The 16,107-nt window shown below is 64.8% G+C and overlaps 1 protein-coding gene across 1 annotated transcript in view; it reads left to right on the top strand.

Moving 5' to 3' along the window:
* TPO (thyroid peroxidase) overlaps nucleotides 1-15,383 on the top strand; it is a 45,135-nt gene extending 29,752 nt beyond the window's left edge. The window contains 8 exon segments of the mRNA XM_040495952.1: nucleotides 8-245; nucleotides 639-847; nucleotides 1,481-1,651; nucleotides 4,922-5,053; nucleotides 8,675-8,774; nucleotides 13,897-13,986; nucleotides 13,988-14,020; nucleotides 14,975-15,383. Of these exon segments, the coding sequence (XP_040351886.1) occupies nucleotides 8-245; nucleotides 639-847; nucleotides 1,481-1,651; nucleotides 4,922-5,053; nucleotides 8,675-8,774; nucleotides 13,897-13,986; nucleotides 13,988-14,020; nucleotides 14,975-15,047 (1,046 nt within the window). The 3' untranslated portion in view covers nucleotides 15,048-15,383.
* Nucleotides 15,384-16,107: the final 724 nt, after the last annotated feature.

A 16,107-nucleotide genomic window follows, 5' to 3' on the forward strand; every position in this document is an offset into this window, starting at 1 on the left:
CCTGCAGGCTACAACGCGTGGAGGCGGTTCTGCGGCCTGCCCGCCCTGGAGACCCGCGCCCACCTGCGCACGGCCACTGCCAACGCCAGCATCGCGGGCCGGATGATGGACCTGTATGGTCACCCGGACAACATCGACGTCTGGCTGGGCGGCTTGGCGGAGACCTTCCTCCCCCGGGCGCGCACGGGGCCGCTGTTCGCCTGCCTCATCGGGAGACAGATGAAGGCCCTGAGGGACGGAGACCGGTGGGTGCACCCGACCGGGCCCTCGTGCGGGAGGCGACCCCGGGTCACCCCAGACGGGGCTCATGCAGGCCAGCACCCTGTGAGCTGCTGCGGATGCGTCCCAACCGCCCAGCCTCACCTGTGAGCAGGTGTCGCGCGGACAGCGCGTGTTTCTGGCGCCAGAAGCCTGCTGTGGGGTGTTCTCTGACAGGTCTGCCCAGTGGGGCAGACGGACGCTAACCCCGGGCCTGAGGCCCAGGCCCGCGAGGGCGCCCTCTGAAGGCTCAGCCTCGGCCCGGGCCCCGTGAGGACCCTGAGGGTCCTGGTTCTGGGCCCGGCGTGGTGGGCGTGAGAAGTCTGGAAGCATGCGGACCGCAACGGCCGCCCGGTCCCAGGCCCTCTCCTCTCACGCAGGTTCTGGTGGGAGAGCAGCGGGGTGTTCACGGAGGCCCAGCGGCGCCAGCTGGCCAGGCATTCCCTGTCCCGGGTCATCTGTGACAACACGGGTCTCCCCAGCGTGCCCCCTGACGCCTTCCTGGTCGGAAGATTCCCGAGGGACTTTGAGTCGTGCGAGAACATTCCAGGCCTGAACCTGGACGCGTGGAGGGAGGTCCTTCCTCAAGGTGACGTAAAGCCCTTCTTAACTTCTGTCGTGGCACATGCGTTATTTGCAAGGACGGGGGAGGCGGGCGCCCCACACATGAGCTGCACATGGGACCCTCGAGTCGGGGTGGGCAGGCGGACAGGTGAGCGCGTGGGCCTCGGGGGCACAGGTGTCCGCCGGGCCTCAGTGGTGCCGTCTGCAGAGCTCTGCCCGGTGCCAAGAAGCTGCATGGCCCGCTGGGCTGTGGCAGAAATGTCTCTGGCTGGAAGGCGGGAGGTGAGGGGGGTCAGGGGGGTGAGGGAGTGAGAAGGAGGCAGGAGGTGAGAGCCCTGAGAGGCGCCAGGGGGCAGGAAGGCTGGGTAGGCCTCCCAGGGAGGGGTTGATGCAGGAGGAAGGTGCGGGCACAGCGTCCTGGACGCCATCGCTGTGTCTGGTGACCAGGGAGCAGCGTGTCGGGGGGCCGCAGAGCCCTGGGGGGGGGGGACCTGGCCCAGAGCCGGCGTCCTGAGGCGGGTGGGCTTGGCTCTGAAGCCAGTGCTCCTGGTCGTGCGCGGCTGGACCAACCAGCGGGACGTGGGGTCAGAGTGGCGGGCAGAGGCGGGGCGGAGCCGGCAGTGAGCGCTGAGGGCACCCGCCTTCCGTCCTTGTGCAGGTGACGCGTGTGGCCTCCAGGGCGGAGTGGACAACGGGGACTGGGCGCTGTGCGGCGAGCCCGGGCAGCGCGTGCTGGTGTTTTCCTGCCACCATGGGTTTCGGCTGCACGGCCCGGAGCAGGTGGCCTGCTCCCCCCGGGGCGGGCGCTTCCAGCCCCCCGTGTGCAGAGGTCAGTGCTCCTCAGCCTCCGCTTCACCCCCAAATCTGTGCCCATCAGACTGGGAGTAAGCGCAAGTGTGGCTCCTGAAAAGGCGCCTCTGAGCGTAACGACCCTCCCAGGTGGCGGGGAAATAAAGCGTCTCCTGGGTGGGGGTGCCCTCGTGGACCGCTTTCTAGATGCGTCACGACCGTCACGTCCACACGCAGGTATTAGGGACAAGTCAGTGACTCACAGGAGAAGGTTCTAGAGCCACATTCTCGAGTGAAACTTGAAGGAGGGAGGTGCTTCCTCTCGGAACGCCCTGGGACACACTTGTCGCCCGGCTTGCGCACCTGGGCATGTGGGTGCCCCCAGGTCACCTCCCATCCGTTCGTCCAGCCTGGCTGCTGGCAGTGGTGCAGGGGGAGGGGCGCGAGCGGCCCTGCGGACGAGCGGGCAGAATGGCCGTCTGCAGCGGGTGCCTGTGTGTGGGTCCCTGAGGCCGGGGACTCCTGGTGACCGCAGGCCCGCTGACTGAGAAGTGACCCACAAACCGTGCGTGCACCCCACCGGGCCGCGGCAGCCGGGGAAGCGATGCCGGAGGCACGCAGGCTCCGCTCATCGGCCCACGACCTTGGCCACGACTGCCCCTGGGAGGAGCCTGGCGACAGGCAGGGAGCCGCGCGCGCGGGCTGCTTGTTAGGAGCTGCTGACGGCCCAGCGGGCACAGGGGTGCAGCCACGCAGGAGTTTCAGTTCAGGAAGAGGAAAGCATTCTGGAGGTGGATGGAGGCCGCGAGAGCGAGCTTACGGCCACGGAAATGCTCAGCTAGAAGTGGTTCACGTTGCGGACGTTTTGCCTCGGTGACGAAGATGCGGTTCCGGTCTCGGAGGCCGGAGGTGTCTTGTCCCGAAGGGCTGCGGCGGTCACACAAGAGAGACTGACGGAGACCGTGAGCGCCAAGGCCGGGCTGCAGTGTGGTCCTGTGCACCTGCTTGGCGAGGGCTGGGGTCTGGGAGGGGTCGGGGCCCCCGGAGGGGCCCGGTGGCTGGCCCCAGAGTCGTGTCCACGGAGAGCCCTGAGGAGCAGTGGCCAGAACAGGAGCAGCCAGGTGAGACCCTGCCGGCTCGGGGGAGCGCATCGCCAGGCCCAGGGCTGGACTGGAAAACCCCTGTGCCCAGATTTGCACGAGCAGGACGTGAGCGGCGAGGCTGGAGGACACCCCGCGCCTCATCCGACGTGGTCAGGGGGAAGCCAGAGCTTTGCCCTCGAGGTTCACAGGAACCCACGGTGCCGTGGGTTACACCCTCTTTGCCTAAATACCTAGACGTTTTACCTGTGGATTCAGGCGGATTTTAGCCCTCATGACCCCAGAGCTCTATTCCTGACGTCCCGTCTCACACCCATCGGGTGTTTCTTCTTCCTTAATCAGCCGTCTGCCCGGCGCATGCCTGGCTCGTGCTGACCACTAGCAGTGAACGTCACTCGGTTCTGAACCCTGGTGGGGTGAACCCGGCAGCCTTCGGGGGGCATGGCCCGCCGCGTGGACACAATTCCTGGCTCACGGTCCCCCCCCGGGCGCCCAGAGCTCCCGAGTCTGGACCTACCTGCCCGGATACCAAGACCCTGTCGGGCGGGGCAGCTCTGAGAAGCCTGCTCCCGGTCTAATGATCCTGCCCCCCGCTGGCCCGCGCCCCCACTCACCCTGCCTGGGCCACCTCAGTAGCTTTGTCATCTGCCCCCAAACCAAGGGCTTATGTGACTCCGCGTTTGCAGAGGCGACCTGACCGAGGGGGGTCATCCGTGTCCGTGGCTTCTCCGTTCCGGTTAGTCACAGGCACAGCAAAAGCACAGGCAGATGCCCAGCGTTACCAACATAGCGAGTCCAGAGCCGGTGGGTTGGATTTTGGTGCATCCACACCGGGAACTCTCGTGCTGAATAAATTAGCAGTGTGTCCACTGACGTGAGATACTGTCCACAGATTCACCAAGTGAGATGCACATCACGGAGCAGCTGCACAGTGGGAACCCGCTTGGGGCGAGAGGAGCCTGTTTGTAAATACTTCCAATGCCTTCGTGAAGACGACGACTCATTAATCTCGGTTTCAAACTTGGCACAGTGAGACCGGACGAGGAAGGAGAGGGTGTTAACCTTTTATTTACACGACCTGTGTTTTGTCCTCCTGCATTAACGATTAAGATATAATATCTTTAAACAAATTCTGGAAAACTCAACGCGGTGCAGCCAGTGGTATAAATGTGCTATTTCTGTACGTGGTGTTTTTCACCTGATCTGTGCCCTGCACTGTGAGTTTCTAAGTCAAGGAAAAACAGCCTCTGAACACAGCGCAGAGAGTGCTTTTCCTCGTGGGGTGAACTGATGTGAACGTCAGAGCCACCTCTGTCCTCGGTGAACCACGGCGGCCACGGCTGCAGGGAGGAAAGAAAGGCTTTCCTGAGGATGCGGTGCCCGGGTCAGACGAGACACGCACTCTCCTCGTCACTCAGCCCTACTTTTCCACCAGCCCATCCACACGAAAGGCTGGTGGAAAAAGCGAACCTAGAAATTAACTGCAATGAGGCTCTTGTGAGGGCTTCGAAGTCGGGAATCAAAGTGGATAAAACGCGGGGTGTCTGTGGCCCTTTGCTCTGTTGTTGCCCAGAGGGTGTGTGATCCATGAATACAAACCGTGGCTCCTGTGTCTACTGGACAGGGAGCCCCGGGTCAGCACCCTGAGCTCGGGAGGGGGAGACGCACCTGGGCAGGTAACGGTCCAGGAATCTAGGACTAGGCAAAGCCTGACCAGCGTGGGTCTGTCCCACGCGTTCCGTGGCTTCTCTGGGGCAGGGGGAGCAGAAGGTGCGGGTCCCCAACCTGGGCAAACATGTCCCTCGAGACGCACCACAGCCCTGACCCCTGGCCCCTCGGATGTGCATAATTACACCCGTTTACACGTGGGAAGAGCCCAGCTGGGGGGAGCCCGCACCCTCGACCTCCGTGTCAGGAGCAACCCCGCCCCGCACGCCCACCACACGGCCTGGTCGTGCTGGGCAGCGTGGTCACAGAGTGGCCGACCGGCTCTTGAGCTGACCTCACAGGCCGACGAGAAGAGAGCAGGTGCTCCCACAGAGGCTCCCCCGAGAGGGACACGCCCCACAGGGCACTGGGGGTTCTCGTATTCTCTAGACAGCAGTCTGGGGGGCCTGCATTGCGCCCAGGGTGAGGACCGGAACTGGGGAGGGGACGCCACAGGGAGCCGGGGGAGGAGACGGCGCCTGACCTCCGTGTGCTTTGTGCAGACGTGAACGAGTGTGAAGATGTGGCACAGCCCCCCTGCCACCCGTCGGCCCGGTGCCGGAACACCAAGGGCAGCTTCCGGTGTGAGTGCACAGACCCGTACGTGCTGGGGGAGGACGGAACGATGTGTGTAGGTGAGTCCACCCTCCGCCTGCGTCCTGAGCGCGTCTGCAGTGCGCCTTCCAGAGGCCCGCAGGGTCATCCTCCTAGATGCGTGTCCCGTGACGTCCTGTGTGTGCTCCCTGTGCCGCGTCCGTGACTCTGGGTGGGAGCGGGGACCAGCCAGTTCCGACCCCAGCTTGGCTGCGGGAAAGACACGACACTCGTGAAGGGCGAGGTAGCGTGGGGGCACCGCCCCATCCTCTCTGGCACTGGGGACACCTTCCTGTCCTCTCCAGTGTGGGGCACCGTCCCTCCTCTCCCGGGAGCTTCCGCTGTGAGGCTGGCACCACGTTTCATTCTCAGTACGGAACAGAGAGGTCCAGTGACTTGCTGGGGGTCACACAGCCACTCGGTTGCAGATCCAGGTTCCTAACTTGGCTCCTCGCCCCCGTGAAGGAGAACCTGCAGGGACAGATTTTGTTCGGGTGGGGGTGGGGCACCAGGCCGACGGAGCCCAACTGCAAACACGCCAGGGCAGCCGGAGACCCAAAGCCGGCCACACAGCGCGGGCTGTGGGGGAGGGGAAGCAGCCGGAGGGTGTGGTCAGGCTGGGGGGTTCCTGCAGAAGCAGCGAGTGTGGGGGGCGGGAGGGGCCCCTCGCTCCAGACAGACTCCAGGCGGCACCCTTGTCCCCGAATGCATGCAGCAGGCACCGCCCGGGCGCCCGCACGAGGCGCAGGGATGGCGGGGTGGCGGGACCCTGACGTCCCCGGCTTGTGAGGGGTCAGAGTCCTGTAGGGGAGCAAGGCACGAACCCACAGTCTCACAAGCCGCGTAGAGCCTGCCCTCGTGGTAAGTGCCACAAAGGGGCGCGTGACGTGCAGGTATGTCCGTGAGGACACCGGCCCCCCGCCCAGGGGTTCAGGGAGCGTCTCTGTCGAAGCAGGGCGCAGGCGGAGGTGAGGGGTGGAAAAGCACTGCAGGTGCCAAGGCCCTGGGGCAAGACAGTGGGGATGATTGGGAGGAGGGGGGACAGGAGAGGCGGTGAGAGCAACGCGGAGCAGGCCCTTGTCCCCTTATGTCCCTGCGTCGGAGGGCGGGACGCCTCCTCACACCTGCGCCGCAGGAGACGGCTGCCGTGGGCCAGGCCGAGGTGGCGGCAGGACGTGGGTGTTGCGACCAGAGGTGGACGCGAGGGACGAGGGACAGGGATGTGCAGGGAGCCTAGGGCGCTCCGCAGGTGGGCGGTGCAGGGGCCCGGCCAGCTTTGGGACCAAGACGCCCATCCTGGCGCCCGTGTGTTCGCTGAGAGCGGCGGGCGCGCTCACGGTTTCCGGTCATGAGGGCCGACTGAGGGGCTGAGTGCGGGCGGGCGGGTTGAGGCCCCGTGGATGGTTCTGAGAAGCTGTGACTCGAAGGGCCCCCTGGACAGGAGCCAGTCCCGCCCCCACACGCCGCCCGTGCAGAGCGCTGGTCACACGTGCCGGGCCGACCGCGTGGTCCCGCCGGGGAGCCTCACCGGGCCCGGAAGCGGCAGGCGGGGCGTCAGCTGCTGGAGGGCGTCAGGGGCAGGTGCGGGGAAAATCCAGTCCCTGCGCTCTGGGGCCCCGGCGCCCCGCTTTCAAGGCGAGGGGGACCCCCCCACGGGAGACACCCCCGTCACGCCACCCTGAGGGATCTCCGTCCCCGACAGCCACATCCACGAGCACCGTGGCAGGTCTTACTGTGGCGCGGGCACCGGGCCTGGGCCCTGCCCACGGGACGCGTCCCGCTTCTGTCGTGGCCGGATGTGTGTGTGTGCCCACGTGACCCGCTGTGGCTGCCTCCAGCACGGTAGGAGCTGTCTGCTCCGGATGCCCCCCAACCAGCCTCTCCGAACGATCCTGTCCCAGAGGGTGGGCTCTCAGGCGGGAGGACCCCACGTGTGCACGTGTTCGGCGAGGCGGGGGCCTGGTGTCGGGAAAGACGGACTCTCACCTGGGTCACTCGGCGTTGTAACCCCGTCCTGGGTGGGTGGGGACAGAGTGCAGACGCCTGTCTACCAGAAGCTCCCCCCTCGCCTCCCTGTGGTGCGGCCCCCCGCTCCCTGTGCCACACCCACTGCCCACTGGTGTCCACGACCACGTACAGGCTGAGAGACCCCAGGTGCCACGGGAAAGCTGGGCCACCGGGCACGCTCACGTTGTGGGCAAAGGGCCCTTGCGTTGGTGCGTTTTGTGCACAATCGTTAATGGCCACACGCGCGTGCGGGCTTTCCCCGCATCAGGGTAGGTGAGAGGAGACCCCGCGGCAGCCACACGCAGCCCATTCGTGCTCAGCTAGCTCCAGGGTTGCTTGGCTCGGAGCCCTGGGACGGGGCCCTGTGCTCGCTTGCCTGGTGGCCCCAACATCCAACACACACGGGCTGGGCCGGACCGCAGACCTGGCACCCGTCCTGGGGGCTGAGTCGGGGATCCGGGTATGGGCAGGGCCGTCCCCGGCGGGCCTGTGGGTGGCATCTCCTCCCGCGTCCTCACCTGGTTCCCTGTGCTGTCTGCGTCCTGATGTCCCTTCCTCACAGGACGCCCGTCAACGGGATTGGGGCCCGGCCTTACAACCTCGTTCGACCTCAGTTACCTCTTTAGGCCCATCTGCGTGCGGCCGCGCTGAGGCCGGGGACAGTGGCGAGGCCGGGTGGACATCAGGCAGGTGGGGTGGGGCCCCTCCCACACAGGAGCTGGCTTGACGCAGGGTGACAGGCCACAGACCGCGGTGGATGCGTCTGGGAAGTCCGTTCTTGGCCATTTTAGAAAAATCAGTGGGATCAAAGAGTCACAGGTCCCGTGTGTCTGCTTGGCCGGCACTGAGCCCAGCAGACCTGGGATGACCCACACGTAGGCACAGGACCTGCTCCCACACAGGAGCCGGCGGGGGACGGGCAGAGACGCCCGCGCCCTGGGCAGGTGGTGAGACCCGGGAGGCGACGGGTCTGGAGAGGACACCTGTTCTCTCCCCGCTTCTGGGATGGGGAGGTGGAAGTCAGGTGTGGGCCGGGCACTTCCCGAGTCCCGTCACCGAGCCCTGCACGTCCCCGGCGACTCCTTGCAGCCCCCCCTCACCCCCGTCCAGCCACGGCCCCTTCCGGTCTGCACCCATCAACCCTGCTCAGTTTCTTTGCAGAATGAACGGCCAGCCCGTAGCTGGGGCGCCTGCTGTGTCGGGGCCCCACGGCTCCCCCTCGGGGCTCCGACCATGGAACGGAGTTCAGCCTCCACCTGCTTCTGCGAGAAGGGGCGCCGAGGGCTCGAGCTCGTGGCGTCACATTGCACCTCCCCCACCTGCCCGCTCGGCCCCTCTGTGAGCGCAGCACGAGCACGCGGGGTCCCCAGCACCTCTCCACGGGGCTCACGCGTCTCTGCCTGTCGGTCCTGGCGGGAGGGCCTGTTTCCTGGAAAAGGGCAGGCGCCCCTGCGCTCTCCCCAGCTCTCCCTGCACCTCACATCGGGGGGAGCCCGTCTGTGGAAATGGCAGCTTCGGGCAGATTTGTGCCCCCAGGTGCACCACGCCGTCGCGAGCAGAGGCGGGCCCCCTCGGGACCAGGGTGGGCTCGGGCTCCCGGGCACACCGGCCGCACGCTTGGCAGGCCGGCTCGCTAACCCCCTCCTTCTCCTCAGACTCCGGGAGGCTCCCCAAGGCGTCCTGGGTCTCCGTGGCGCTGGGTGCCCTGCTCGTCGGCGGCCTGGCAGGCCTCACCTGGACGGTGGTTTGCAGGTGGTAAGTCCCCGCTCTTCCGCCGCAGGGAGGCCATTTCCTCCCCGCGGGCAAGGCTGCTGTGTTTCAGGGGCAGGGTAGAGGGTCAGTGCCCCAAGCCTTTCCGTCCCCAGAGCTGTTCTGTACAAAACATTAGACTTCCTGGTTCTTGATGACGCTTCAAACGAGGAAAGCGGGACAATGGCCCTCACGCCCTGGGAGTCAGGTGTCTGTGGGCGGAGACCCCGGGGATGGGGTTCTGGGAAGTTACAAGGTTGCAGGATGCTCTCTCAGGAGCCGGGCGTCGCGGCCCCCCCCCCCCCCCGTGGTTTCTCAGAGAACAAGGGTCCTGTCTTCAGCCACATCCGCCACTCCAGGGCCGACTCCTGGGAAGTTGGGAATTGGGAAGTCGGACTTTTACGCCGAACCTGGCAGTGTGGTGGGGCCTCAGAGGCAGATCTGGGCGTCTGCGGCAGATGGGTCCGCGCCGCTGAGCCGCTCTCACTAGCAGCTCTCAGGAGTCAAGCTCAGACTCTCGCTGAAGTTTCTCACGTGCGTAAAATGCACGAAGCCGTTGCTCGTGCCGTCTGGCCGCCCCCTCCACACCCACGTCTGCCGCGCCTCGTCCACCACTGCCTCCCGCGGTCTGTCCCTCCTGCCGCTCGCGCCACGGCCCCGAGGCCTCACCCCACGGCCCCCGCGGCTCCCGCGTTGCTCTGCGTCTCTCCCGTCTTCCAGCGATGCGGTGACCTCCGCGCGTCGGCGCCTCCGTGGCTCCCGCCACTTCCCGACACGTTCAGAGACGCCTGCCCCTGACCTGAAGAGGGACACCTCCCCGTGTTCCTACACCCTGCAGAAGCAGGTTTTAAACAGCCAAACCTCATAGCCACGGCAGACAGGTGTCACCGTTGTGAGGCCACTGCTGTGCTCCACGGGTGTCACCGACCAAGGCCAGCCACAGCCCTGCTTCTGTCCCGAGCAGCTGAGGCGAAGCCCCCCCTAGCGTGACGGCCCCCCTCCGCCCATCCCCCCGCCGAGATGCTCTGGTAGACCCGGCACCCGTATCCTTTAAGCTCCAAGACCACCTCTGCCTCGACTTCTGTCCCTGAAGAGTTCACTGTGTGTCTGGTAAGTGGTTTTTAAAGGACACGCTTTGCAGCAGATTCGTAACGTCCGACAGAACTAACGTTTGCCGCAGTTCAGACGATACCGCGAGGGATTCCTTCGGGTCACCGTGAACGGAAGACCCAGACATCACGGGTCACGCGGGCTGGTAAATTTAGCTGTTACCTCGTCTAACTTCTCTGTCGGTCACCCGAGTCTTTGTTATAGGCTGACGTGCGTCCCCCGGGGTCACACGCTGAAGACCCGACCTCCGGTGTCTCGGCACGTGACCACATGTGGAAGCGGGGTGGCTGTGGATGAAACTAGTTGAGATGAGGTCGTGCTGCAGTGGGTGGTCCCAACCCAGCAGGACTGCCGTCCTCACAGAAGGGGGATGGGGACAAGGACGCACACAGAGAGAGGCCGGGTGGAGACGAGGGCAGAGACCGGGGCGTCTACAAGCCAAGGGTCTCCAGCAAACCCCAGAAGCAGGAGAGAGGCTGGAGCGGATGGTCCCTCACCAGCCCTGCCGACATTATGACCTCGGGTGTCTACACTGCAGAACAGGGAGAGAGCAGATTCCCGTTGCCCAGTCCCCAGGCCGCCGCACGGTGTTGCTGAAGCCCCAGAAACTCGTAGGATAGTGTCGGTCTGTCCGTTTCCGGAACGTGTCACTTGCCCAGGCTGGCCGGCCGTGGAGTAGCCGCGGGAACCCGGGGGCTGCGCGGGGCCGGGGCCTGTCCTCCTGCCCCTGCCTCCTCCTAGTTGACTCTGGCCCGACTGTGGTCACACCCTCAGGGCTGTTCTGACTGGTCACGGACCGCTCACCGCCCCCCACCCCCCACTTACCTGGCGGGGAGTCCCTGGAGTCGGGTTCACGGAGCGTCTCCAGGTGTAGGACGGCAACCTGTTGTGAGAATCACTTGCTCTTAGAGGCGCGGACGCTGGCGCCAGTACCCCCGCAGCGAGCCGCTAAGTCAGCAGAGCAGCGGAAACTCGAGGGGCCGTCAGCAAACACCGCCAGACGGGCTGGGCGCCGCTCCCGACCTGCCAAGTGTCACGCGCAGCTGACGTTCCGTAATTGAGCGCGAACATGCGATTTTGTGTTTGCGAACATCGCTGTTAAGACACCGGCCCTGGTCACCGGGTTACGCCTGTAGCCCCCACACCAAGAAACTGAGAGCCGTCGGCCCCACGAACACCTTTCCCGGGAAGTCTGGGGGGAAGCATCACCGGAGCCTGACGGCCGACTGCAGCCGGGAGAACACCTGAGATCACTCGGCCGAGAGGCTCGAGGCGGATGCTCACTTGCAAACAGGACCGCAGTTCACGCAGGAACCGGGCTCAGACCACGGCCGGGGCCGCCGTGTGGACCAGGCAGCCACACCCTGAGCCACGAGGGGTTGCAGACCTGCCACGCCCAGAAGCGCCCTTTCCACTTGCGGGGTCCACTCCCCTCCACGTCCCAAAGGCCTTTCACCTTTTTTACCTGAAACTGCTTTGGTCGACAGCTTGAATTTTCCCAGTTTTCGGTCCTCCCGGCAAGGGGGGCAGGCTTGGAAAGGGGGAGTTTGTCCTCTGGATTTGAACCCACACAGGGAACAGAGGGAGGGGGCTCAGCTCCTGGTGGGCAGCCCTCCTGGGACATCTGGTTAGTGGGCGCTCAGCGGGGGGAGAGGGAGAGTCCGGCTGTGCCCATACGGACGGCTCTGCGTGCACGATCCACAATCGCCTGGCACCTGGGCCCCTGCTTCCCGCCCAACCCCTGCCGCCAGGCTGGGTGGCCTCACCTGGCGCCCTCCAGCATGCTGCGCGGTTGGAGCGAGTGTCGCACGTGGCGGCTGGCCACACGCCTGGGACACCTGTCCTCCTGTCTTGGCCTCTGCTCCCCACGGAGCAAATTCAGTGACTTCCCAGAGGGTGTAGGTACGGGGCCTCCTTGCCTCCGCTCCAGCCGGGCGGGGGGGCCAAATCCGAGGCTCCCTCTCTGTCCCGCGCTCCCCTGGGCCCTCTGCAGTCCGGGCACAGGGGACCCCGCGGGAACAAGTGCCCAGCCGGCTTCCCAGAGCTTTCCTTCCAGGAGACCAGACGCCTTCACCCACGCTACCCCAGGGAGGGTGGTCCCCCCAAAGCTTGTTGCTGTCATGTCCTGAGTCCTGGAGACGTCGTAATTGACCACGGGGATGACGGGCTCCCATGCGGCGGGCACGGCTGGTGGGTGGAGGACGTGTCCGAATGTCCTGCTGAGTCCTCACTGACTCACCATCAGCGACACCTTCCTCCTGGATGGCCAACACTCCCCACACTCTCGCTCAGGTCCTGGTGACCCGCCCACCACAGGAGGAGGCTGGGCTCAGAAAGCCGCGTTCACAGCCTCACGCTCCTGTCTCTCCACACAGCCGGCTCCCTGAGAGCCCGCACCCACCTCCCGCCACCTCACCAGTCCCGTCCGTCCCCACGTCCCGGGAGCAGGACCCGTGAGCCAGCTTCCTGCTCGCTCCTTACGGAACACGTTGGAATCATAATTCTGTGACAAACGAAAAGGAGGACGGAAAGGGAAACAGTCCGCTCCAATGCTCTGTCCACAGAAAATTCTGTTTTTCTTTCCCTGAAAACCTGTTTGTGAAACTACTCGTTCCGAGAACATGAGGTCTGACGAAGGGAGTTGGTGTGGTGGCCTGTGTGCGGCCGTGGGGGGGTGTGAGTGTTCTGCACACGCATGCACACACGTGCACACGCATGTTCCCACTCTGAGCTGACCGCAGCGACCTTCTAACAAAAGGACCGTGTGAACCGAACCCACCACTGCCTCGTCCCTTGAGGCCCTCACGGCTGCCCGCGTGCCCAGCGCCGTTAGGCAGAGATGGATTGTGGGACCGGAGCTCCAGTGGAAATGGCAGGATAAACAGAGGATACAAGCGGAAGGCTGGCGAACGGGGAGGCGGAACGCCCGGGGGCCCGGGGCAGGTGCCGGCGAGAGGGTGTCTCTGGGAGCGGGCCCGTCTCCGTGGGATGTGTGGTTCTGACAGGGGGCTGTCCCACGCCTGCAGCCACACATCCCAGACAGAGGGGTCCAGAGAGCACGGCCCCTCCTGGCAAGTGGTGGCCACGTGCTGTGCTGTCCCAGATCCGTGGCGGACATGCCCACGCCCCTGGGGCACCCACCCGGCAGGAGAGCTGGGCCGCGGGCAGAGGCGGAGGTGGGGGGGAGGGGAAGTTGAGGCACACAGCCCGTGAGACTCGTCTGCCCAGCTGTCTGGTCCTTCTGCGTCTCAGCGACCACCGGTCCTCCCTTTCCCGGCGCCCCAAGCTGCAAACCAAGGTGGCTCGGCTGACGTCTTTCTTCATATCCACGTAGACGCACATCACTGGGACCGGCCCCTCCTCCTGGGGCCACCTCTGCGCCCGAGGGCCCAGTGCGTCCTGTGCTCACGTCCATTCGTCCCGCGGCATTTCCTAGTTTCCCTGTGACCCCTGTGCCCCCAGCTGCTGGGGAGGGTGTTGTGTCCCACGCTGGGGACGCCCCTGCTTTGTGGGGTGGGGGGCCACGGCCAGGACTGGCCCCAGCAGGAGAGGCGCACGCAGCACGTCAGAGACGGTCACGTTCAAACGCAGAGCGTCCTCAGTGAGTGTGAGAATTGTAACGTCAGTGGGAGTGGGGGTCTTGCCCATAATCCCAGTTTTCCGCATACGGATTGTGAGTTTCTGAACGCGTTTCTGCACGAATTAAAAGTGCCGTCAGATAGGGGTGGCAGCACGGGGCTCGGGTGTGGTGGCTGCGGCCGCAGGGCTGGCGCTGGCCCCGCTCTGTGGCCTCCTGACGTCCCTCGTCTGACCGAGGACAGTACAGGCCACGCCGTGCGAGAACGTTCTTGTCTCAGTAATGCCGCCCAGGCTCCTCCCCTGAGAGGTCGGGGTTGGGGGGGGGGCTCCCCGGTGCTCCAACACTCCCTCCAGTCACGGTGGCAGCACGGCGTGTGGGGCGGGCCCTTGGGGTCGCTCTGAGGAATGACAGTCGTAACCAGTGTGTGCTTGTCCACAGGACACACGCGGGCCGCAAATCCTCACTGCCCATCGTGCAGACAGGAGGAGCCTCCCAGCCGGGCCCCGGAACATCCCCGGAAACGGGGGCGCAGCCTGGTGCCTCCACTCGGGGCGCGGGGCAGGTGGGTGCACACCGGGCGATCGTGGGTCCCCGCGTGGCAGGTGTTTCCGTTCCGACCAGGAGGTGCTCCCCACAGCGCCCGGTCCTCCCCATTCTGCATCTGCCTGTGTGTTTTCTCCCACAAACCACATTTACAGGAGAATGTGAACTAGTGAAATGGTAACCTACTTTTTAAAAAGCGTGGGCAAATTAGAACGGGTGAGCCAGAGTGGAAGCCGTGAAACGCTTTCGTTGTGCCAACTGAGGGCTGACGGTGGGCGTCCACCCCAGGAACTGGCTCAAGACGCCGCCAGCGAACAGGAGCTGAAAGGAAACGTTGACTTCTACGTGCACTTTTAAAAAATGTTCTAATGTTTGTTCATTTTTGAAAGAGAGAGAGACAGAGCGTGAGCGGGGGAGGAGCAGAGAGAGAGGGAGACACAGAATCTGAAGCGGGCTCCAGGCTCCGAGCTGTCAGCGCAGAGCCCGATGCGGGACTCGAACCCACAGACCGCGAGATCATGACCTGAGCCCAAGTCGGACAGTTAACTGACTGAGCCCCCCAGGTGCCCCTAAATGTACTTTTTAAAAAAATGGAATAGTTGTAAGTAGCATCTAGACTTGTTTTTTACTGTTTTTACTCTGGACGTGTGACCTCAACAGATGCATTAAAAAGTCACTTCTAGAGGCGTCCGGCTGGTTCAGAAGAGTGTGCGAATCTTGATCTCGGGTCATGAGGTCGAGCCCCACATTGGGTGTAGAGATTGCATAAACATAAGTAAGACTTTTTAAAAACTCACTTCGCACCCCTGCACCTGTCAGACCGAGGCGGTCGGCAGGCCCTTGCAACAGCCCGCTGTCCTGTCCCTGGAGATGCTCCCTGCACACCTGCACCCCTAATTAGCCCGGCCGAGACCCGAGGGCCGACGTGGGTCCCCCGTCTGTCCGTGTGCTCAGTGCGACTTGTCTCCCACAGGACCCGGCCTATGGATCGCAGACCCTCGTCTGCCGGTAGTAACCACAGGCGCCTGCTTGGAAACCCCGCGTGAGAACTTGCTTCCGGCTGATTCCTGGGAGCGCACGGCCGTCTCGGGGCATCTGGGGCAGAAGTGCACCCTGGAGACGACACGGCCCGGGCCTTTCCGTCCTGCGGGAAGCGAGCTGCTTCTGAACACTCAGAGCCGCGTGTCACACACATGTGTGCTGCCCCTTTGTGGGACGGGACACAAGACAGTAGGCCTGCAGTTTACTGACAGGGGCATTCGAGGCTTCAAAATGGTTTTGTGTTCCCCAAATCACTCCCGAGGCTGTTTTCCACATCAGGGCCTGTCTGGCCTGTGGTCCAGTGACACTCAAGGGCAAACAAATAAATCCTCCCCTGACAACCGTCGTCTGGCTGTGCGCGTGTGTGAGCCTGCCTGCCGGCTCCTCCTGGGGCTCCCGGACGGGGATTCACCGGCCCCTTCGTCCAGCCGGACGGACGGGGAGGCGCCGTGTCCACTGCGTTCGGGCATCGTCTTCCCCGCTCTCATCCTGGTTGTCGTCTTCCTCCTTCCACCCCACTTCCTACCCGTGCACCTGTTTCCTGCTTGTGCGTTTTTCCAGTGTCCTGTGCCCAGGTGGCCTTCGCGCCTGTGTCCTCTCCCGGCTGCCCTCCTCCGGGCGGGCCTGGAAGCAGGGCGACCCTCGGGGTCCGTCTCACCCCCGCCCCGAGGGGTCGACGGCACGGTGTCCTGGGGCCCGGCCCCGCCCGGGACACATGCCGCCTGCCCCCGGCTCCCCTCGCTCAGGCAACAGCCTGGAGGCTCTCGAAGGCCCGGACCTGCTGGCGTCGGGGGACCGGTCATCCCCACAAAACAGTTACTGTCATCGCCCCGCTTTTCCACAAACCGAGCGACCAAGCAGCAGCCCGGGTCCCTCCAAGGTGGCCAGTCCCCCTGGGCCCAGCCGGGAGATGGGAAGAGCACAGACGCACCTGCCCGGGAACCCGGGGAGTTAGTGACTGAGGGACACACTCCTGGACACCTCTTCACGACGCGCCGGGAAGGAGGACACGGCAAGGAAACTGCCGAACGTCCGTGGCCCTGGCGTTCGGAACCTGCGGATTCT

This window comes from Herpailurus yagouaroundi, unplaced genomic scaffold (assembly GCF_014898765.1).
Source record: "Herpailurus yagouaroundi ecotype Mexico unplaced genomic scaffold, PumYag 188, whole genome shotgun sequence".
Lineage (NCBI taxonomy): Eukaryota > Metazoa > Chordata > Mammalia > Carnivora > Felidae > Herpailurus > Herpailurus yagouaroundi.